The sequence below is a fragment of the Ammodytes marinus genome (genome assembly GCF_949987685.1).
Source record: "Ammodytes marinus genome assembly, chromosome: 16".
Taxonomy (NCBI): Eukaryota; Metazoa; Chordata; class Actinopteri; order Uranoscopiformes; family Ammodytidae; genus Ammodytes; species Ammodytes marinus.
Genome location: NC_137220.1, coordinates 1,208,821 through 1,232,663, shown reverse-complemented (window position 1 = coordinate 1,232,663; position 23,843 = coordinate 1,208,821). Strand labels below are relative to the sequence as shown.

The 23,843-nt window shown below is 39.7% G+C and overlaps 1 protein-coding gene across 1 annotated transcript; it reads right to left on the bottom strand.

Moving 5' to 3' along the window:
- Window positions 1–234: 234 nt before the first annotated feature.
- LOC307262948 (uncharacterized protein) lies at window positions 235–15,217 on the bottom strand. The gene is made up of 14 exons (XM_080043969.1): window positions 14,752–15,217; window positions 13,572–13,654; window positions 13,129–13,285; window positions 12,791–12,952; window positions 12,502–12,627; window positions 12,185–12,417; window positions 11,554–11,764; window positions 3,019–3,489; window positions 2,275–2,357; window positions 1,875–2,031; window positions 1,543–1,704; window positions 1,254–1,379; window positions 919–1,151; window positions 235–542 (listed from the first exon to the last, which is right to left on the bottom strand). Exons 1-14 carry the CDS (start codon window positions 15,166–15,168, stop codon window positions 329–331), a joined length of 2,835 nt encoding a protein of 944 aa, XP_079900095.1. The 5' UTR covers window positions 15,169–15,217; the 3' UTR covers window positions 235–328.
- Window positions 15,218–23,843: the final 8,626 nt, after the last annotated feature.

The window sequence follows — 23,843 nt, the reverse complement described above, 5'->3', positions numbered from 1 at the left end:
GGCGCTCGTGGCGAAGTGGGTAGAGCGCACCCCCCCAGGCATCGCAGCAGACCATTTAAACTCTGTCTCTCTAAAAACCTGTCTAATAAAGCAAAAATGTCAAAGAAAAACGTAAAAAAAAACATGTGTACCATGGGGCCATAACAAGGCATACAAGAACTATACTGTTTTTCATCAAAAACATTATAGTTCAGGTGGCCTATTAGGGAGAAAGAAGACACAAGAAACACTGACTTAATTTTGAAGCAACTCAGCAGACTTTTATTTGCATGAATTTTTCTGTGAAAGCTGTGAATGTGCCCCCTGCTGGTTGACGGCTTTCTGATTCTTAATCATAGTTGACTTGCTCGGTGGTGTTCACCACCTTCCCATCGACAATCTCCTCTATGATGGTTATGGTTTTCTTCCTCTTCTCTGGCTTTGCTGCTGATCTGGCGGCTTCTGCGGCTGCTGCTGCAGCTGCTGCTGCGGCTGCTGCGGCTGCTGCAGCGGCTGAGGCGTCGAAACCGCCACCACCACCTCTGCCTCCACCTCTTCCACCACTGCAGGAGACAAACAGCACAAGTCAGATTCAGAAATATGCATCCGCGGAAGTTGAAGTTGCTAAATTTGCAGGAATTCCATGTTTCATAAACTAAAACTGTTTTTGACCCTTATCTTATCCCATATTCATTGACCATTAAAACTCTGAGCACAATTTATTTGCACTGGTCTTTGAAATTTAGTTTAATTCCAAAAGTATAACTTTTATCAGGTTACCCCAACACCCCGAAAAATCTGGACTTTTCTGGGCAAAAAAAAAATGTCTACAAAATGTCAGTTCTGATTACTAGTAGACAGTATATAGTAACAGTTACACAATGAAAACTCTGATTAAATATTAATTTATACCTGGCAACAACCCTTAAGTATTCTTACCCGCCGCCGCTGCCGCCACCCTCTCCGTCCAGCAGCCTCCTGTACTCTGCGATCTCCATCTCCAGTCTGGTCTTGATGTCCAGAAGGATCATGTACTCCTGTCCCTGTTGCTCGATGCTGGCCCCCATCTGCATGAGCTGATCCTCCATAGACATGACTTGGTTCTGGTAACCGTTGAGCTGCATGGAGTAGCGGCCCTGTGTCTCTGCCAGCGTGTTCTCCAGCGACCCTTTCTGCAAGAAAGAGGAGCCGGGTTTAGCTTAGTTATTACCTCACAAACAAAGACAGAAAAGTGGACAAAAAAGTGGACAGAAAAGTGAGAAGACCATCCTTACCATGCTAAGCTGTGACTGTAGCTCGATCTCCAAGGCCTGCAGCATCCGTTTAAGGTCTGTGATCTCTGATTTTGTTGAGCTTGTTTCCATTGTGGCCTCAGCCACTGTTTCAGCCAAACCTGCTGACTGTACAGAGTGATAACACAGTGGCATGGTCAGAACAAGTTAACACAGAATATTCATTTAGTGAACAGGGGTGTGAAGGTACTCACTATATATACTCTGAGTCCTCTTATACAGTAAATCATTATTAACATACCCTTTCACAGGCTTGAGACAGTGTCCTTACCTTTGCTTCGAACCAGGCCTCCATCTTTTTGCGATCCCTCTCAGCGTCAGCTTCACATTGCTCCCTGACCGCATTAAGGAGTGAAGCGAGGTCCGGTCCTTGAGCTGCGTCCAACTGCACATCCAGCGAATCGCCTAAGTCAGCTGTCATTGCCGCCATTTGCTGCAGACGACAACAAGGAGACACATTGAGGCTGAGGAGTCAGGATTAACCCAACCAGAAAAGTTCCACTGAGGTATTTAAAAAGGTTTGTGAAGACTTGGATTCATATTTAGTTCAATTAAAATGTACCCCTATACCTGACCTGCTTAATATCAACCGGCCTCACTCACCTCTTCTTGGTCCTTCTTGAGGAATACTATCTCCTCCCTCAGGCCCTCGATGGTCATCTCCAGGTCGCCTCTGCCCATTGTGAGTTCGTCCAGGACCTTCCTCAGCCCGGCGATGTCGGCCTCCACTGACATACGCATAGCCATCTCGTTTTCCCACCTGCACATGAGGAGAAAGTGTAAATTTACAAATCTGTTTTTCCAAATCAGAACCAACAGGCAAGGGACACAAAGAGAACAGAGATGATGAAGGTATTTGTTGCATTTGAATGTAATGTGAATTTGCAATGTAGTGATATCACCAGTAGTTGTCGTCTTGACTGGTCTATAAATAAAACGTTTTCTGGGACCAAGACTCAAGACCAAGACTCATAAATATAAATAAATAAAATAATTCACTGACTTGACTCTGAAGTCTTCGGCAGCGAGCTTGGCGTTGTCTATGGAGAGGTAGATGGCACCATTGATTTTGACAGCTTCCTGGATCTGTGAGACAAAAAAAGGAAAGAAATTTAATCTCAATCAATTTAACCAAATACTTTCAATGTATCCTGTTCTGGCACTATAACATTCAGATCCCTGAGTCTACTGCATTAAAATACACTCATATAAGTGCTTACTTAAATGATGATGATACATTGATGTTCACTTCTGCTGTTCACTCCTAATTACATTCAGACTTTCAAACGCAATGTGACTTCTTATGAATATTTTTCTGCTGCCATAAGGTGTCCACATAAGTGTTCAGTTCATTTACTGCAGCTATTAAAGATAGAAAGATGTTAAGATTCAGTGCTATCTCAGTTGCTCTTTTTGAAAAACTATATGTAGGATGTTTTTTTTGGATTCATGCATTTTAATGCTAATCTGCTTTCTATATTTTGTTCTTTTATATGTTTTCTATGCAAAGCACTTTGCATTGCCTTAGTGTACAAAAGGTGCTGTATAAATACAGTTGCCTGCTTGAACTACCATCAAGCTACTGTAAAATGTATTTATTAGTTTAATTAAACTATTAGTTCAATTACATGGAGTTCACTAATCCCCAACACTGATGAAATCTGACAGATGGCAGTGATGCAGACAGGTAGAGCAGGTGCATTCTTCTTTCCCTGTGTTGTGTCACGTGAGCCTGAGGTGAGTTTACCTGCTCCTGCAGCTCTGCGTAGGCGGCGTAGTAGCTGCTGTAGTCCTTGCCTCCAGCCCCTCCGGCGCCTCCACCGGCCTTCAGAAGCACAAACTCCTTAATCCTCCTCTCCAGCTCGGCGTTGGCCTCCTCCAGCTTGCGGACTTTCTCCAGGTAGGCGGCCAGACGGTCGTTCAGGTTCTGCATGGTGCCTTTCTCGTTGGCAGAGATGTCCATGCTTTCGCTGCCACCACCACCACCACCACCTCCACCGCCGCCGCTGGAGGCAGCGTTTTGGGCATATTGTGACCAGTCGATGACTCGGCCAAATGATCCACCTCCACCTCCTATGGACACTTTGACATTACCGGCTCCACCGTACATCGATCTACTACTACTACTTCTGCCACCACCTCCCATTGACATGCTGCTGCCGTAAATACTCATGATTGCAAGTGGTGCCGAGTGCCACAGAGGGACTGTCTTTCTACTTCAGCAGGAGAGGAGAAAGTGAAGAGCCCAGAGAGCAGCAGATCTTTTATACTGTTTGGTGGCTTTGTGAGGAGTGGGTGGAGGATGGCAAGCTGGTGCCAAGCTTGGGAGGACACACCTGTCCTTGTTTAATTTGGCTCCAAGGTTAGTTAGTGGTCTGTGGGTGTGTCTAAGAAATGTGCCCTCGCAACATTTTTAATTACCTGGAGCTGCATCTCAACACATAAAGTTGAACCATCCCTCTGCAGAAAACTTTCCTCTCCCTGGCCGTTTGATATATGATATAATCATCATTAACTGATTCTTATGAATCAGATGTGCTGTCATTAAAACAGATATGGGCCTCGCAGGAAAGAATGAGTCACAATCAGTCCCCCCCACCTCAAGAAAAACCCCTACCCCATCTCAGCCACCCATTGAGAGATATAATAAGCTACTTAGCAAATTTATTTTCAATGAACATGACACAATAATTTGTTTCATCTCTCTTACTGTTTCTTCTTACTATAGGAACACTTGTTAATGTACATGCACATTTCAGAGTGGCCTTTTATTGTGGACAGTCTAAGGCACACCTGTGCACTAATCATGATGTCAGATCAGCATCTTGATGTGGCACACCTGTGAGGTGGGATGGATTATCTCAGCAAAGCAGAAGTGCTCACTATCACACATTTAGATAGATTTGTGAACAATGTTTGAGAGAAATGGTACAATTGTGTATCTGGAATGAATTTTAGATCTTTAAGTCCATCTCATGAAAAATGGGAGCCCGGGCAGCTGCGGGGAGGGTTCTGAAACCTAGCCACTAGACCACCAACGAGCCATAGACAGTTCACGCATTATTTCAGCCAACCAGCGATCAATCACCTGATACCGTTTACCCTCATTTAACTTAAGCTAAGTTAACTTGATTTGTCAATTTACACAAGGCATCTTAAAATGTGTCTTTTTCGCATATCCCCCTCTCAATTTACCACACTGAGTGGGTCAGAGCACAGGGTCAGCCATAGTTGCTCCCCCCACCCCTATCTTGTAGAGGGCAAGCCGTCTTTTTCAGTGAGAGCACCATGGCCTCAGATTTGGAGGTGCTGATCCTCATCTCGGCCTATTCATACTCAGCTGCAAAAAGTGCACCCGAAGGAACACAGTGTGATCGACAAACCAAAACAACATTTTGGCAATTAGGAGCTAATCCCTTTTATGCCACCACACTGGATCATCTCCAGACCTCAGCTGCACCTGGATATCCTGTCTGTGAAAACCACCGACAGGAAGAGGAGCAATCTCGTCTCCCACAAATGAGCTCGGGGTGATAGACATAAGCCAAAATTAACATAAGATCTGCAGACAAACTTCAAAGGAGGTTTAGAGATAAAGATGATGATGAAATATAAATATACAAAATAAAATAAATTATATAAAAAAAAGTATATATAAAAAACATATATACATAGATTTTAAGATTAATATAAGTAAAAAAAAATCGAAATAAAATATATTGTAAAAGAAAAGGTTTTAATAAATATTTTGATACAAGTATGATACTGATAAATAAATAAAAAATATATAAATAAATTACATTAATATAAAATATTATATAAATGTAAAAAATAAACATAAGAATAAAGAATATTAATAAATCTAATGAAAAATAATACAATTACTGTTATATATAAATAAATGTCCAAACAACTTCACAATAAATAATAAATGTGTTATTAAAATATATATGTGATGGTATATATATATTAAAATATATATGTGATCATAATTTTTTTTATAATTTATATATAAATATAGTTTTTTCTGTAACGTAAAGTGTGCAGTTGAAAATAGTTAAGCGTATGAACTAAATGTCCTCGATTGATCTCTGTTGACTGGTTCTTCTACATTGAGAAAAACTAACATGGCGTACTCTACTTTAAAGTTTTCTAAGGACTTCCAATTACGTTGTTTAAACTAAAGGTAAATGTTAAGCAGAAAATAAAAAGTCAACGAGGTGTCATGTAGGTCCCTTCAGTACTGTTATATTGTCAAGGAAAGGCTGCCATTTTTCTGCTTTCCCTGAAATCTCCTAACACATTTTCTCTATATATATAAAATATTAGAGAACTTTATGGGTCAGATGTCAAAAATGTGAATGGGTTTTTAAGCAGATAATCTCACATCATTTTAGTAAAATGAATGGGAATACAATTCACTTTAAATCACTGACCTGATTAAAACATTTTGTTTATTTATAGTGTCATTACTGAGAGTTATTGACTGAAAGCTTTACTGTTGAGATTATTAGTATAATTATATATAATTAGTATAGTTAATAGTCATATTATTAATAATATTATTTAAGAGTAATGCTGAAACTACTATTTCTGATTCGTTATGTTTAGCTTCATTTAAATCATAACGTCACAGTGTGGATGTTTTTAAGTTATTATTCTGCATTTATATACTAAGGTGCAGCATTTCTCACTCATCTGCACATGTGAATCCACCTTTTACATAAAAACTAGTAAAAAAATACTTAAGTTGTCTTTCACTAGCATTGTATACTTTGTGTATTACACATTTATGCTCTGCTGTGTAATGCAAAAAAGGGTAGAGATGATTTGCCTTCACATGATTGTGTGCGTATGTGTGAGTTATTGTGAAGTTGTTTGGACTGTAATATGTCTGAGGCCTAAGAATTTCATTGCCAATGACTGCTTCTGTAACTGTTATGCATATGACAAATAAACTTCTTGAACCTTGAATATGCCACTGTATTTGTTTACAAACACAATAAGTGTTTTAAATATATACTTAACTTGTGCACGTTTTGGCTGATAAACTAAATACTTTTATGTTTTGTGTAGTTGTGGGCGGCAGTGGTGAAGTGGGTAGAGAGATCGCCTCTGGAGTGCAGGGTCGGAGGTTCGATCCCCCGTCTCCCCGCCACATGTCGAAGTGTCCCTGAGCAAGACACTGAACCCCAAATTGCTCCCGATGGTTCAGAGAGCGGCTTGCATGGCAGCTTCTACCATCGGTGTATGACGCGCCCCACACACATCCTGCGTCTACCTCTGGAGCGCGTCGCCTTACCTTACTGCTGCCTTTCTCGGACTTTTCTCGGACACACATGCAACGTCTCAGCAGCTGCTGCTGCTTGTTGGAAGTTTTATTTTGAAGGGGACACACCAGGAAATGGTGAAACTACAGCGAAAGCTGCCAGTATGAAGTCAATATGACTCTCAGCAGAGTATTTCAAAAATCACTTTACTGATTTATACGGGAGAGAGAAAGGGGGGTGTGGTCGGGGAAGAAGAAGGCCGTAGACACAGATAGAGCAACGGAAAACTGTTGCGCTCATCATGATCTTTTTTATTTCTTCACTATATTGGATCTCTATATGTGTCATTTATCCAAAAATGAAATGCCAGAACTAATTGAAAATTAGGTTTTGAATCCCTCGGATTTTGATTGCACAATTACATCGTGAAATAAAGGGATTATTTGCGTATACGACTGAGGGATGTTTTATTTTGAAATAAACACACCGGGTAAACGTGTAACTAGAGTGAATGCTGCTGGTATGACTGTCAGCAGAGTATTTCTCTATCAGTTAAAGCACAGAGACGCGAGAGAGACGCGCTGCTCTCAGAAAAAAATAGGCGAGCCTCCTGAGGTGAAGGGGAGCGGCGCTGCAGACGTGCCTCCGACGCGCCTCAGCAGTGCGTCTGAGGTTGGATGTGTGCTCGCTCTACGTTGATTTCACAGTCTGTGACCAAAAGTCAGACGCAGACGCGAGGTAGACGCGCAGTAGAGGTAGGATGTGTGTGGGGCGCGTGAGTGTGTGTATGAATGGGTGAATGTGGTAAGATATGTAAAGCGCTTTGGGGCTGAGAAAATCGGCTAGAAAGCGCTATATAAGTCAAGACCATTTACCATTTTGTGGGTTTGTTTGTTGTGAGCTCATAACACACAGATATTTCCCTGCGGCCTCTTGTCATTGAAGTGAGGGTGTGGACCTTAAAACTGGTCCGTCCACATCACTGAAAGCTTTGAACAAATTAATTGTTTTATAAGTTAACGCTCTCTGTGATGGGACATGATGACTCCCTGTGACTCATTGTTTTGTGTCATTGTATTTTGCTCAGACTGTGACGAGGGAATCCCACATAAATCATGAAACTGTTACTGGATTATTCACATTTATTCATGTTTTTATTGCAGTAATGTGTTTAAAGATTCAAGTTTTATTTTTACATGTGCAAAATAATTTCTGTGTGGTATTTGACCTTCAATTGTTTTAGTTATTTTTTTATTTTTAGTTAGTATTTTCAGTGTTGTATTTTGGTTTTTCTGAACCTTACTGCTCCATCATACATATATCAGTAATTTGCACCTTTCTACCAGTCCATTCCAAGTCCATTACATTTTTTATGTATTTTCGTGAAATACAATCATAATTCAGTCCTTTTGCTTTGAAAGTCCATATAGCTAAATATCTGTAGAAATTGGCATTTTTACACCAAATGTCATTCAATGTTTGTCACATTTGATGAAATATGAAAATGATTGTAATTTTGTCTTCTATAATAAATGATTTCATGTGATTTACGTCAGATATTGCCAGAAGTATGTGTCCACCAAACTGTATTCCACGGTTTGATTATTAATATATTCAGACTTTTTTTTGTCCAGCATACAGTGATATATACGGAAGAGGATTAGGGCCACACATGAAAAAAAAAAAAAGTTCTGACTTTATTCTCAGAATTCTGACTTTTTTTTTTCATGTGTATAAAAAAAGTAAAAAAAAAAGTCAGAATTCTGAGAAAAAAGTCAGAACTATTTTTTTTTTTTTCATGTGTGGCCCTAATCTTCTTCCGTAGATATAAGAGCTGATATTCATAGGAAAAATATTAGAAGGCCCTGTTTTTAGACATGGGCATTTTTCCACCAAACTCCATTCCAAGTTTTGCCCAATTTTACTGAAGTTAAAACAGAGTTCAGTCCTTTGTTCGTTATAGGAAATATGTAATTTATGATTTAAGTCTGCGATATTTTCTTAATCCTATTGTTCCAACATACATATATGAGAAAGATATAAAGGGGTGGGGGTATGGACTATTCCCAATGTACTCATCCCATGTGAATTGGATTTGTTTATCTACTTTCTTAATAATGTACATATGATATTTGTAATAAGTTTGACTAATTTTGTGTAATGCAACATATGTAGTTTTGGGAATAATGTGAGACTCTCATGTGTATTCAATGACACAAAACAATAACAAAGACAAGTAAATACTATTTACTTGTCTTTGTTATTGTTTTGTGTCTTTGTATTTGTATCACTAATGTATTACTTGTTCAATGTTTTTGTTTAGTTTGTTGTTTCCCTGACAACCCCCTCGAAAACCAGATGTTGCATCTCAAAGGGGTTTATCCTCATATAACATTTTGAAATTAAAAAAACTTTCGAAATTCGCATCTTTACCAAATGAGTAAATAAGTAACTGGATAAAGCCCCTAATAGGCCTCGATTTTCCTCACTAACCTCACATGATCTTCCACTAAAAAACCCTTTTCTTTGAAGGATAAAAATAATAATTACATGCTTACAAGCTTAACCTTTGGATTAAACTTGATCTGACTGATCCTGAAAACCATTTAAAGCTCAGAACAGATCGTAAAGGTCAACATCAAAGGTATAGAATGGTTTGTGTTGTATTTGATCGCGGTCCGGGTAAAGTATCTGCGTCAGTCGAAACGTGACAGGTGTGTCGTCGATTGGCTGACTGCCTGTGAGAAGAAAACCATCAAAACTAAAAGCTAACAACAGAGACTGGAACGAAGAGAAGAGAGCAGTCATTAAAAAGGATATTATTTCATAATGAGGTGATTCTTTCTTCTCAGTGCCTCCCATCAGGACGGCCCGAGGCTAAAACCTGCAATAACACACTCCACCTACATGAACACACGGTGTGCACACACACAAACACACACACACACACACACACACACACACACACACACACACACACACACACACACACACACACACACACACACACACACACACACACACACACACACAAACACACACACCTCCACCAAGTATGTGGTTGCATAACATCACACACTCCTACACACACCTATAAACATCACTGATTCCGAAAACCAGGGTTCGATTCATGATCAGGGCGAGTATAGTGAGGGTCCTTAGGCAAGACCCTTAATGCTAACTGCCTACCTCCAGTTGTCAGTCACTTTGGACTAAATTGTCTGCTAAGTTGCATGTAATGGTAATGCAAATACTATGTTCTTAGTAAAAGTACTTAAATCACACAGAAAAAGTACTCTAACAAGTAAAAGAACCGATGCAAGACAAAATTAAAAGTACTGATACCACACTTTGAAAATACTCGTCCATGTGATGATCAGGGCAAGGCAAGTATAGTGAGGGTCCTTAGGCAAGACCCTTTATGCCTAACTGCCTACCTCCAGTTGTCAGTTGCTTTGGACTAAATCGTTGGCTAAGTTGCATGTAATGGTAATACAAATACTATATTCCTAGTGGAATTACTAACATCAGACAGTGAAAATACTTTTGACAAGTAAAAGGACCAATGCAACACAAAGTTAAAGTAGCCTACTAATATGCACTTTGAATCAATCAATCAATCAATCAATCAATCAATCAATCAATCAATACTCTGTCACAAAATAATGTTTAAACAGTGATGACAACACTGCTTGAAAAGACCTGGATGCACACTATCCCTGCGTTCCAATACCCATACTTCCATACTATTTAGTATGCCAGAAAAAGATTTAGGAGGTCCCAAGACATGCATACCAACAGCAGTGTGCTAAAAATACCAAGATACCCTACACATTCAATTGCATTTTGCAGTATGGAAACTAGTATGCTTTAGTATGTTGTGCGTTAAAAAGAAAGAGTTTGTGATTTGGAACGCAGGACACATCTCATCTGGGTTTTTGCTTCATGCTTTTTTGGCAATTGACCGATTGACCCACAATCCAGTGCACACCGGAACCGATGGATATATAAGCAAGAGGCAAGATCAAGGCACAATGTTATGATGAAACAAATAAGTAAAAGTTTGTCCAAAACTAGATTATTATGCAATTGCGAGTCAAAATAATCCTGCAGGTACACGGTTAATCGGACCCTAACACATACACATACACACACACTGATAGCAGCAGCTACCACACAGGGTGCAAGCAAACCATTGGCAGCAGGTAAATTGTCTTTGCCCAGGGACACTTGGACATGTGGTGGGAGGCGGGGAATCGAAAATCCAACCCTGCAATCAGTTAACAACTGCTTTATATTTGGCTCCTCTTAATGAGATATGAGCTCCCCTGAAAAGCTGATTTGTGAAGTTTTGAGGGGTGTTTAAAATATCCAGGATATGATATTTTTGTCCTTCTATTTGCTATTTTATCATTATTATCTTCATCATCATGGATCATGCGATACATTAGGCTATTACTGATGTATGATCCCATGCAGGTTGATTCATCACTAATTCACTTTGAAAAAATGAACATGTACTTTTATCTGATAAAACCATTGGTGAAGAATTCAAATAATTCATAATTTAATATAACAGCTAACTTAATCAGAAGTAAAAGTATCATTAGGGGCGCTCATGGCGAAGTGGGTAGAGCGTACCCCCCAAGGCCTCGCAGCAGACCTGGGTTCGAATCCCGGCCGGGTCGGTTCTCTGCATGTATTCCCTTCTTTGTCCCATTTCAACTCTGTCTTTCCAAAAACCTAATAAAGCAAAAATGCCCCAAAAATAATCGTAAAAAAAAGTATCATTAGAAGAACGGCCATTCTACTTTTCTGTCTACCATGGGGCCATACAAGGCATACAAGAACTATAATGTTGTTCTGGTGGCTTATTGGGGAGAAAGAAGACACAAGAAACACTGACTTAATTTTGAAGCAACTCAGCAGACTTTTATTTGCATGTTTTTTTCTGTGAAAGCTGTGATTGTGCCCCCTGCTGGTTGATGGCTTTCTGAATCTTTATCTTATCCATTGATGACCTCTGACGAGGTTGAGTTCACCACCTGCCCATCGACAATGTCCTCTATGATGGTGATGGTCTTCACTCTCTTCTCTGACTTTGCTGCTGATCTGGCGGCTGCTGCGGCTGCTGCTGCAGCTGCTGCTGCGGCTGCTGCGGCTGCTGCAGCGGCTCCGGCGTCGAAACCGCCACCACCACCTCTGCCTCCACCTCTTCCACCACTGCAGGAGACAAACAGCACAAGTCAGATTCAGAAATATGCATCCGCGGAAGTTGAAGTTGCTAAATTTGCAGGAATTCCATGTTTCATAAACTAAAACTGTTTTTGACCCTTATCTTATCTCATATTCATTTACCATTGAAACTGAGCACAATTTATATGCACTGGTCTTTAAAATGTAGTTTAATTCCAAAAGTATAACTTTTAACAGGTTACCCCAACACCCCAAAAAAACAGGACTTTTCTGGACTAAAAATAACTTTCTACAAAATGTCAGTTCTGATTATTAGTAGACAGTATACAGTAACACAATGAATACACTGATTAAATATTTATTTATACCACAGCCTTGTCTTTATGTCACAATTTCTCCATTCAGAGAGAAGTATCCATCCTGGCAACAACCCTTAAGTATTCTTACCCGCCGCCGCTGCCGCCACCCTCTCCGTCCAGCAGCCTCCTGTACTCTGCGATCTCCATCTCCAGCCTGGTCTTGATGTCTAGAAGGATCATGTACTCCTGTCCCTGTTGCTCGATGCTGGCCCCCATCTGCATGAGCTGATCCTCCATAGACATGACTTGGTTCTGGTAACCGTTGAGCTGCATGGAGTAGCGGCCCTGTGTCTCTGCAAGTGTGTTCTCCAGCGACCCTTTCTGCAAGAGAGAGGAGCCAGGTTTAGCTTAGTTTAACCTCAGAAACAAAGACAGAGGACGGAAAAGAGAGACAACCATCCTTACCATGCTAAGCTGTGACTGTAGCTCGATCTCCAAGGCCTGCAGCATCCGTTTTAGGTCTGTGATCTCTGATTTTGTTGAGCTTGTTTCCATTGTGGCCTCAGCCACTGTTTCAGCCAAACCTGCTGTCTGTACAGAGTCATAACACAGTGGCATGGTCAGAACAAGTTAACACAGAATATTTATTTAGTGAACAGGGGTGTGAAGGTACTCACTATATATACTCTGAGTCCTCTTATACAGTAAATCATTATTAACATACCCTTTCACAGGCTTGAGACAGTGTCCTTACCTTTGCTTCGAACCAGGCCTCCATCTTTTTGCGATCCCTCTCAGCGTCAGCTTCACATTGCTCCCTGACCGCATTAAGGAGTGAAGCGAGGTCCGGTCCTTGAGCTGCGTCCAACTGCACATCCAGCGAATCGCCTAAGTCAGCTGTCATTGCCGCCATTTGCTGCAGACGACAACCAGGAGACACATTGAGGCTGAGGAGTCAGGATTAACCCAACCAGAAAAGTTCCACTGAGGTATTTAAAAAGGTTTGTGAAGACTTGGATTCATATACCTATTTAGTTCAATTAAAATGTACCCCTATACCTGACCTGCTTAATATCAACCGGCCTCACTCACCTCTTCTTGGTCCTTCTTGAGGAATACTAGCTCCTCCCTCAGGCCCTCGATGGTCATCTCCAGGTCGCTTCTGCCCATTGTGAGTTCGTCCAGGACCTTCCTCAGCCCGGCGATGTCGGCCTCCACTGACATACGCATAGCCATCTCGTTTTCCCACCTGCACAGGAGGAGAAAGCATAAATTTACAAATCTGTTTTTCCAAATCAGAACCAACTTAAACAGGCAAGGGACACAAAGAGAACAGAGATGATGAAGGTATTTGTTGCATTTGAACAATGATGTTATCTATTTGATCAGACAATAGAAAGGGCAATGTAGTGATATCACCAGTAGTTGTCGTCTTGACTGGTCTATAAATAAAATCCAAGTTTTCTGGGACCAAGACTCAAGACCACTACAACTCTGCTGCTTGTAACTATAAATCAATAAAATAATTCACTGACTTGACTCTGAAGTCTTCGGCAGCGAGCTTGGCGTTGTCTATGGAGAGGTAGATGGCACCGTTGATTTTGACAGCTTCCTGGATCTGTGAGACAAAAAAGGGAAAGAAATTACATTTTTCAATCAATTTTACCAAATATTTTCAACTTATCCTTTTCTTGCACTATAACATTCAGATCCCTGAGCCTACTGCATTAAAATACACTCATAAAGGTGCTTACTTACTTTAATTCTGTTAAAGTTTAATTGTTGTAATAATTGAAAAAAGGTGTAATACGAGGTGAGATGAAATAAAAATGTTTGCTCATCTAAAGCATATGTATATATATTAAAACAGTAAAATAATGCTCAGTCTAGATACATACAGTCTGCTGAGACTTATACAAGAGTATTAATATAAACTACAGCTGAGATGAAAGATTACATAATGCAATTGTCATAGGCACTACAGCAAATCTTCCCACGGGAGAAATCTAGTTTTGTTAACTACAGCTACTTAGAAGGACTTCAAACTACTTCACTTTATGATATGAAATTATGAAAAATATAATAAAAAGTCACATGTCAGACAAAATGCCACAAAGTGCCAATTTATTTCACAGGTCATAAATAAATCAACAAAAAAAAGCAAGTATTTTCCCAGGTGAGCTGACAATCCAGCTTCCTGGAAGGTGAACAGCCCTGAGATCTGAACCTGTCTGTTATAAAACAGTCCTATCTGGACATTTCTCAAGGACTCAATTACAAGCAATATCACATTTTTGTAGAAAAAAAAAATCTGGGTTTCGTATTATCTGGGGCTCGTCAATGGAGGAGCAATGGTCACATTAAAATAAAATGTCTTTCCTTTTATGGACCAAATATGTTTGTAGTTTTTTTGGATTCATGCATTTTAATGCTAATCTGCTTTCTATATTTTGTTTTTTTATATGTTTTCTATGCAAAGCACTTTGCATTGCCTTAGTGTACAAAAGGTGCTGTATAAATACAGTTGCCTGCTTGAACTACCATCAAGCTGCTGTAAAATGTAATTAAACTATTAGTTTAATTACATAGAGATCACTAATCCCCAACACTGTTCATTGGATGATGACAAGTGACAGGTGGCAGTGATGCAGACACGTAGAGCAGGTGCATTCATCTTTTTCTCCGTGGTGTCACGTGAGCCTGAGGTGAGTTTACCTGCTCCTGCAGCTCTGCGTAGGCGGAGTAGTAGCTGCTGTAGTCCTTGCCTCCAGCCCCTCCGGCGCCTCCACCGGCCTTCAGAAGCACAAACTCCTTGATCCTCCTCTCCAGCTCGGCGTTGGCCTCCTCCAGCTTGCGGACTTTCTCCAGGTAGGCGGCCAGACGGTCGTTCAGGTTCTGCATGGTGCCTTTCTCGTTGGCAGAGATGTCCATGCTTTCGCTGCCACCACCACCACCACCACCACCACCTCCACCGCCGCCGCTGGAGGCAGCGTATTGTGACCAGTCGATGACTCGGCCACCTGCTCCACCGCCTACGGACACTTTGACATTACCGGCTCCACCGTACATCGATCTACTACTACTACTTTTGCCACCACCTCCCATTGACATGCTGCTGCCGTAAAAACTCATGATTGCAAGTGGTGCCGAGGGCCAGAGAGGGACTGTCTTTCTTCTTCAGCAGGAGAGGAGAAAGTGAAGAGCCCAGAGAGCAGCAGATGTTTTATACTGTTTGGTGGCTTTGTGAGGAGGGGGGTGCGGGGGGATGATGACCTGGTGCCAAGCTTGGGAGGAGACAGCTGTCCTTGTTTAACTTGGCTCCAAGGTTAGTAAGTGGTCTGTGGGTGTGTCTGAGAAATGTGCCCTCACAAACACTTAATTACCTGGAGCTGCATCTCAACACATAAAGTTGAACCATCCCTCTGCAGAAAACTTTCCTCTCCCTGGCCGTTTGATATCTGATATAATCATTAACGGATTCTTATGAATCAGATGTGCTGTCATTAAAACAGATATGGGCCTTGCAGGAAAGAACGAGTCACAATCAGTCCCCCCCACCTCAAGAAAAACCCCTACCCCATCTCAGCCACCCATTAAGAGATATAATCAGCTACAATGAAAATGACACAATAATTTGTTTCATCTCTTACTGTTTCTTCTTACTATAGGAACACTTGTTATTGTACTTAATCACATGCTTAATATGTCATTCAGAAGTAGAAAGTACGTTATCTTTTAACATCCAATACATTCAGCATTTGGGCTGTCCAGACTGGACTTGGATTCAGGGTCCCTACAGCCAGCCGCAACATCTTAAATAAGTTTTTTGTTCCCTCTGCCATTCAGGCTTTGACACATTCTGATTTTACTGAGAACACTAATCTATTCATCTATCTATCCATCCATCCATCTATCTGTGCTTGTTTTATTCCCTTTGTGTGATAAGAAATATGTTCTAAATGTTATCTTAATGCTGTTGAAGACCCTCTGGAAAACGAGATGGGTTCATCTCAAGGAGTTAGTCCCAAACTTTTGGAGCCATTTTCCCCAACAAGTTGTGAAAAAACAATTAACTGAGACGGAAAAATGGACAGTTTAGCTGGACCGAACGACAACTCCCAGGGAAGTCGAACTAGATGAAGTAACAGGACAAGATGGAAAGTCAATTTGAACTGGGATAAGTTTCTTCACAAGCTATTCTTGGACAGTTTGCAGCCCTGACAGTGAAATCAATCACATAAATTGACATTCACATGCTGTTACTGTTTTCATATTGCAGTAGCCATATGTTTTGTCCTTACATGCCGCATGGTGGATGTTAACCCCAGTTTGGAATTTACCGTGTCACTATAAATGATTATAGATCTACAAGTTCCTCACAATAAATCACAGGGAATATAGCACTAGTGGATTTACAAGTCTGCACATGCTCCATTTGATGTGAATTTTCAAACCAAACCTGCTTACGGCACCCAGCATTCTAGAGTTGGCCTTGAATCCCCCCAAATAGATATAGTTGCTATGTTCCGTGGCCATGAACAGAATTTTGTGATTTTTCTCATGACCTACTGCTCTCACTATTCTGCAGAATCAGCAGTCGTAGCATAAACTTACTGAGTATTCATGTTCGGACAGATGAAGTGGAGGATTCCTTGACAAGATGACATTGTTTTTTTCATTCTCCATGTTCAAACTCAATTTTCATCTAGCTTTATTTTCCCTAGCTTTATTTTTTCCCTTAACCAACCATCCTTTTATATTTCTCATTCTGAAGTTATCCCCATGACAATCTATCTGATCAATTGCAAAGTTTTCATTTATGCTTCAGCGAAAGGTTTCAATCGTCTCCATGGTACCCAGACACCGTCCTCCAGCCAGCTTGTTTAGTTGGCTATCTGACCGATATATTGCATTAGCCCCCACACCCAACGGAGAAGCCACATCTCAGCCACTTGTATTCGCGAAATCATTCTTTTGGTCACTACACAAAGCTTGTGACCAAAGATGAATGTTGGAACGAAGACCGACTGGTAAATCAAGAGCTTTGCCTTGCTCCCTCTTGCCCACCAAGGTCCAGTACAGCTTTACATTACATAACAAGCCATTTAGCAGAATCCACAGCGACCTACAACTGGAGGTTGGCAGTTAGCATTAAGGGTCTTGCCTAAGGACCGTCACTGGACTTGCCCCCCCAAGACCAGGGATCGGACCCTGGTTTTCCCCATACCAAAAGTCAGTGGTGTTTGCTACTGTTTAGCTTTCAAACAGCGTTAAAAATAACTTCTTCCCTGACAGGGAATCAGGCCCGGGCAGCTGCGGGGAGGGTTCTGAAACCTAGCCACTAGACCACCAACGAGCCATAGACAGTTCACGCATTATTTCAGCCAACCAGCGATCAATCACCTGATACCGTTTACCCTCATTTAACTGAAGTTATCTTTATTTGTCAATTTACACAAGGCATATTGAAATTTGTCTTTTTCGCATATCCCCTCTCAAGTTACCACACTTCGGAGTGGGTCAGAGCACAGGGTCAGCCATAGTTGCTTCACCCCCCCCACCCCTTTATCTTATAGAGGGCAAGCCATCTTTTTCAGTGAGAGCACCAGGGCCTGAGATTTGGAGGTGCTGATCCTCATCTCGGCCTATTCATACTCAGCTGCAAAAAGTGCACCCCGGGGAAAACAGTGTGATCAACAAACCACGACAAAATGTTGGCAATTAGGAACGAATCACTTTTATGCCACCACACTGGATCATCTCCAGACCTCAGCTGCACCTGGATATCCTGTCTGTGAAAACCACCGACAGGAAACGGGAAAAGGAGCAACATCGTCTGTCTCCCACAAATGAGCTTGGGGGTGATAGACATAAGCCAAAATTAACATAAGATCTGCAGAGACAAACTTCTAAGGAGATTTAGAGATAAAGATGATGATGAAATATAAATATATCAAATAAAATATATTATATCAAAATAATTATATATATAAAAACATATATACCTAGATTTTAAGATTAATATAATTTAAAACAAATCGAAATAAAATATATTATAAATAAAATAAATTTTATTTTTAATAAAATATATTGATAAGTATGATACTGATAAATAAAAAATACTTATATGAATAAAATACATTAATATAAAATATAATATACAAATGTAAAAAATAAACATAAGAATAAATAATATCAATAAAAATGTTTCATCGTTATATATAGATAAATGTGTTATTAAAATATATATGTGAACATAAACTTTATAATTTATATTTATATAAATGTTCTTTCTGTACCATAGAGTTAAAGTGTGCAGTTGAAAATAGTTAAGCGTGTGAACTAAATGTCCTGGATTGATCTGTGTTGACGTGACTGGTTCTTCTACATCAACTTTGATCTCTTTTCATTGGGAGTCTGACAGAATAATGATTAACTGTCGATGCCTCAGGGAATCCTGCTCTGCACACCTCTGCCTCTCAGCTAGAGTCGAACCACCTGACACTTTAATGATTTTTAAAAACGATTTAATCTTTTTTGTCAGGCGGAAATGATCTGAAGTCTGAAGGTTTCGTAGAATTAATATGTCAGTATTTTTCTGGGAATGCCTTTTTTTTAAATACTTTTTTTTAAACACACAACTGAAAAAATGAACACAAAAACAAGATACAATTAAATAAAAAACTAACATGGCGTACTCTACTTTACAGTTTTCTAAGGACTACCAATTAGGTAAATGTTAAGCAGAAAATAAAAAGTCAATGAGGTGTTATGTAGGTCCCTTCAGTACTGTTATAGAGTCAAGGAAAGGCTGCCATGTCTGTTTACATTTTTCAGCTTTCCCTGAGATCTCATAACAAATTTTCTCTATAAAGTATTAGAGAACTCTATGAGCCACATGTTAAAAATGTGAATCTTTTAAGCAGATCATTTCACATAGTTTTAGTAAAATTAATGGGAATACAATTCACTTTAAATCACTGAGCTGATTAAAACATTTTGTTTATTTATAGTGTCATTACTGAGAGTTATTGACTTTATCTTTAAGATTATTAGTATAATTGTATTAATAGTAATAGTCATTATGATTTATATTATTATTTAAGAGTAATGCTGAAACTACTATTTCTGATTTGTTTTCGTTAGCTTGTGAACACATTTAAATCATAAAGTCACAGTGTGGATGTTTTTAAGTTATTATTCTGCATTTATATACTAAAGTGCACATTTCTCACTCATCTGCACTTATCATCCACTTTTTACATAAAAACTAGTAAGAAAAATACTTAAGTTGTCTTTCGCTTTGTGTACTTTGTGTATTACACATTTATGCTAAGCTGTGTAATGCAAAAAATGGTTGATATGATTTGCCTTCACATGATTGTGTGCGTATGTGTGAGTTATTGTGAAGTTGTTTGGACTGTAATATGTCTGAGGCCTAAGAATGTCATTGCCAATGACTGCTTCTGTAACTGTTATGCATATGACAAATAAACTTCTTGAATCTTGAATCTGGCACTGTATTTGTTTACAAACACAATAAGTGCTTTAAATATATACTTAACTTGTGCACGTTTTGGCTGATAAACTAAATACTTTTATGTTTTGTGTAGTTGTGGGTTTGTTTGTTGTGAGCTCATAACACACAGATATTTCCCTGCGGCCTCTTGTCATTGAAGTGAGGGTGTGGACCTTAAAACTGGTCCGTCCACATCACTGAAAGCTTTGAACAAGTTAATTGTTTTATAAGTTAACGCTCCCTGTGATGGGAACAAATGCTCAGACTGTGATCAGGGAATCCCACATAAATCATGAAACTTTTACTGGATTATTCACATTTATTCATGTATATAAAGATTCAAGCTTTATTTTTTCATATGCAAAAGAATTACTGTGTGGTATTTGAACTTTACTTGTTTTAGTTGTACTTGTTAAATAGTATTTTCAGTGTTACATGGTATACATATATAGAAAGATATAAAGGGGTGGGGGTTATGGACTAGCCCCTAATGTACTCATACCTTGTGAATTTGATTTGTTGATCTACTTTCTTAAAGGTTCAGAAAGCGGAATGGTCAGTTTAGCTAACTTCCTGCAGTTAGCAGTCCTCTCCCTCGTCACCACATTAATGCACTGCGGTCTTCAAGCAGCGAGTTATCTAGCATCATCTCAGATCCATAAGTGTGATAAAACATGATAAAAACCATCAAAACAGACATTGGGAAGGATTTTTACCTGCTCCGCCATTGAAGGCACATAAACATTCACCCATCTGTCGCTCTGCGCGTGCACCGGCAGTGAGACGGATGCCGGTTTCTGATTGGATATCAGTTTCGGGATCCCCGAAAAGTTTATTTGCAGATTACATGCAGAGCAAGTGACTGAGAGATCGGCTTTATGAAACGCGCACACTATGTAAGTGATCACTGTATGAGTAAAGAGCGATTTAAAGGGACACTGTGTAACATTTTAAGTAATTTATTAGCTAAAATCAATATCCTCATTCATAAATATGTCCTCATTGGTGTAAAATCACCTCTGCCAATAATCTGAATTATCCTCCTGAGCAGAGAATTACAAATATTAATATTAAATTTTGTACATTGAGCAGGCAGGTCTTATGGAGGAATCCATGTTGGTTGGAATGTCATCAGATGCATTGTTTAAAATGTAGAATTGTTCTTGTCCTTGAAGGCCACTGTAGCTTCTGTTATTATTCGAAAGGGTTGGGGTTACCCAGGGAGCGTTGCATTCTAGAACTTTGTAGAACTTTCTTGATGATGTCATATTACACACTGCACCTTTAACACTTATATTAACATAAATAAATCGCTTACTTCACCTTTAAGAATGTACATATGATATTTGTGATAATTTTTACAAATTTTGTGTAATGCAACAGATGTAGTTTTGGGAATAATGTGAGAGCTCTTGTGTAGGGGAGAACGGGGTAAGTAGGCACACTTTTTACTCTAGTGAGAATTGCTCATCACCAAAACATCTGTCAATAGCCATTCCTACATTAAATTGAAGCTTAAGGTGTTGGCTAGAAATGTGTGTCTCTCTTTTTTTCCAACTTATTGTAATGAAGAAGTAATTTACCATCAAAGACACTCTGACACATTGTGACAACCAACCCCATCAAGGGGTCGGTTGTCACACACTATGGGGTTGTTTGTCACAATGTTATCTTAATGGGAAAAATCTTAAAAAGAAGGCAAGGAGGCAGAACCAAATTTGAATGTTTAATTGCATTGTCAAGTTGACAAATAGGCCTACATAACGTTCTGTAGCCTTGGCAGCTGGTCTAGTTTGGGATGCACTGGGTTGTTTTGATTTTGTTGCCCTTTTTTCTTTTGCTTGCTAGCTGCCTTTTCCTGCTCTATTCTTTCCTTCTCTGGGGTGTCAGTGAGGATACAGCTTGAAAATTTCTTTCGTTATTGGGTTCCTTTTCTGGCTGCAGCCTTGAGATAACATGTGACAACCAACCCCCCAAAAAATTTGACGACCAACCCCAACTTGAATTTCTTGCTAGCATCAAGGCCAACAACCATCTGACAACTAATTAGCTTGCTAACCACAATCTAAACTATAGTTTACCCTTCACACTTTCTGAGGGTAACAAGTGTTTTGTTATAAACCCATTGTGTAAAAGCCTAGAAGAAAAATACTGAGAAGCAAAATATTTTGAATTTGACATGAAAAACACAAAACATCCTCTCACCTGAAATGCAGCTGTCTTCCTCCAAGGAAGTCTATGTATGTGACCTCTGATCCCAATTCTGGACCTTTTTTATATCAACATTTCAGAGCTAGCGCGCTCTGGTGGCGAGATATAACGAATGTGACATCCAACCCATGTGACAAATTACCCCGTTCTCCCCTATTTACTTGTCTTTGTTATTGTTTTGTGTCATTGTATTTGTATCACTAATGCATTACTTGTTCAATGTTTTTGTTTACTTTGTTGTTTCCCTGACAACCCCCTCAAAAACCAGATGTTGCATCTCAAAAGGGGTTTATGTTCAAATAACATTTTGAAATTAAAAAATCATTAAAATTTCGCATCTTTCCACCAAATGAGTAAATAAGTATCTGGATAGAGCCCCTAATAGGCCTCGATTTTCCTCACTAACCTGACATGATCTTCCACTAAAAAACCCTTTTCTTTGAAGGATAACAATAATAATTACATGCTTACAAGCTTAACCTTTGGATTAAACTTGATCTGACTGATCCTGAAAACCATTTAAAGCTCAGAACAGATCGTAAATGTCAACATCAAAGGTATAGAATGGTTTGTGTTGTATTTGATCGTGGTCCAGGTAAAGTATCTGCGTCAGTCGAAACGTGACAGGTGTGTCGTCGATTGGCTGACTGCCTGTGAGAAGAAAACCATCAAAACTAAAAGCAAACAACAGAGACTGGAACGAAGAGAAGAGAGCAGTCATTAAAAGGATATTATTTCATAATGAGGTGATTCTTTCTTCTCAGTGCCTCCCATCAGGACGGCCCGAGGGGAAAATACCTGCAATAACACACTCCACCTACATGAACAAACACGCTGCACACACACACACACACACACACACACACAGACACACACACACACACACCTCCACCAAGTATGTGGTTGCATAACATCACACACTCCTACGCACCTATAAACAACGTGCGCACACACACACACACACACACACACACACACACCTATCAACAACAAACACACACACCTATCACAGACTTTTTGATACATCAATGCTGCTGATCTGCATTAGAATATGAAATACTCCGACCCTGTAGTGAAGTAAAGGTACTATTATAGCAGCTGGGTATCTTATTAGGTTACATCACTGATTTTGAAAACCAGGGTTCGATTCCTGATCAGGGCGAGGCAAGTATAGTGAGGGTCCTTAGGCAAGACCCTTTATGCCTAACTGCCTAACTCCAGTTGTCAGTCACTTTGAACTAAATCGTCTGTTAAGTTGCATGTAATGGTAATGCAAATACTATATTCCTAGTGAAGTTACTAACATCAGACACTGAAAATACTTTTGACAAGTAAAAGTAACAATGCAACAGAAAGTTAAAGTAGCCTATTAATATACACTATGAATCAATCAATCAATCAATCAATCAATCAATCAATCCTCTGTCACAAAATAATGTTTAAACAGTGATGACAACATCATTCTGGCAATAGCAGGCAGCCATAAATCAGCTACCCTGCCTAACAAGTAAGGGGTACTGTCAGCATAGGAACGTAAGCCATTACCGTTCCTTGCCAAACCGTGCTGTGCTTAACTGAACCACTCAGTGGAAATGAGGCTTTATTTGATTTATACACATATTCTACTAACAAAGTACAATTATTAGGAGTAATGTGCAGCTTTTGGTTTGGTGGTGCTCGAAGAAAGTGTTGACCATCATACTTCTGGCCACAAGCACACATTCTTTTATTTCAATGTTTTCTTTTTATTCATAGTGCAGAGAGACAGAGATGAAATGGGCCAGAGAGGGGAATGACATGCAGAGAACTGACCCCGGGTCTACTGCGAGGCCTGAGCCTAATGCGGGGATGCTCAAACCACTACACCTCAATTTTCATAAAATTCAATAATAGGATGAAGTAAAAATCTTATGAATTAGATATAAATACAATTCGATTCAAAGCCAAACTAGATAGATGTCTCTGGAGTTCACACGTTTCTTAACAACACTTGGAGACACGTTTAGTGGAAGAACTGGACCTTGTTGGCACGAACACTTTGTGAAACAACACGACAAGCATGAAAAGAGCAGAAACT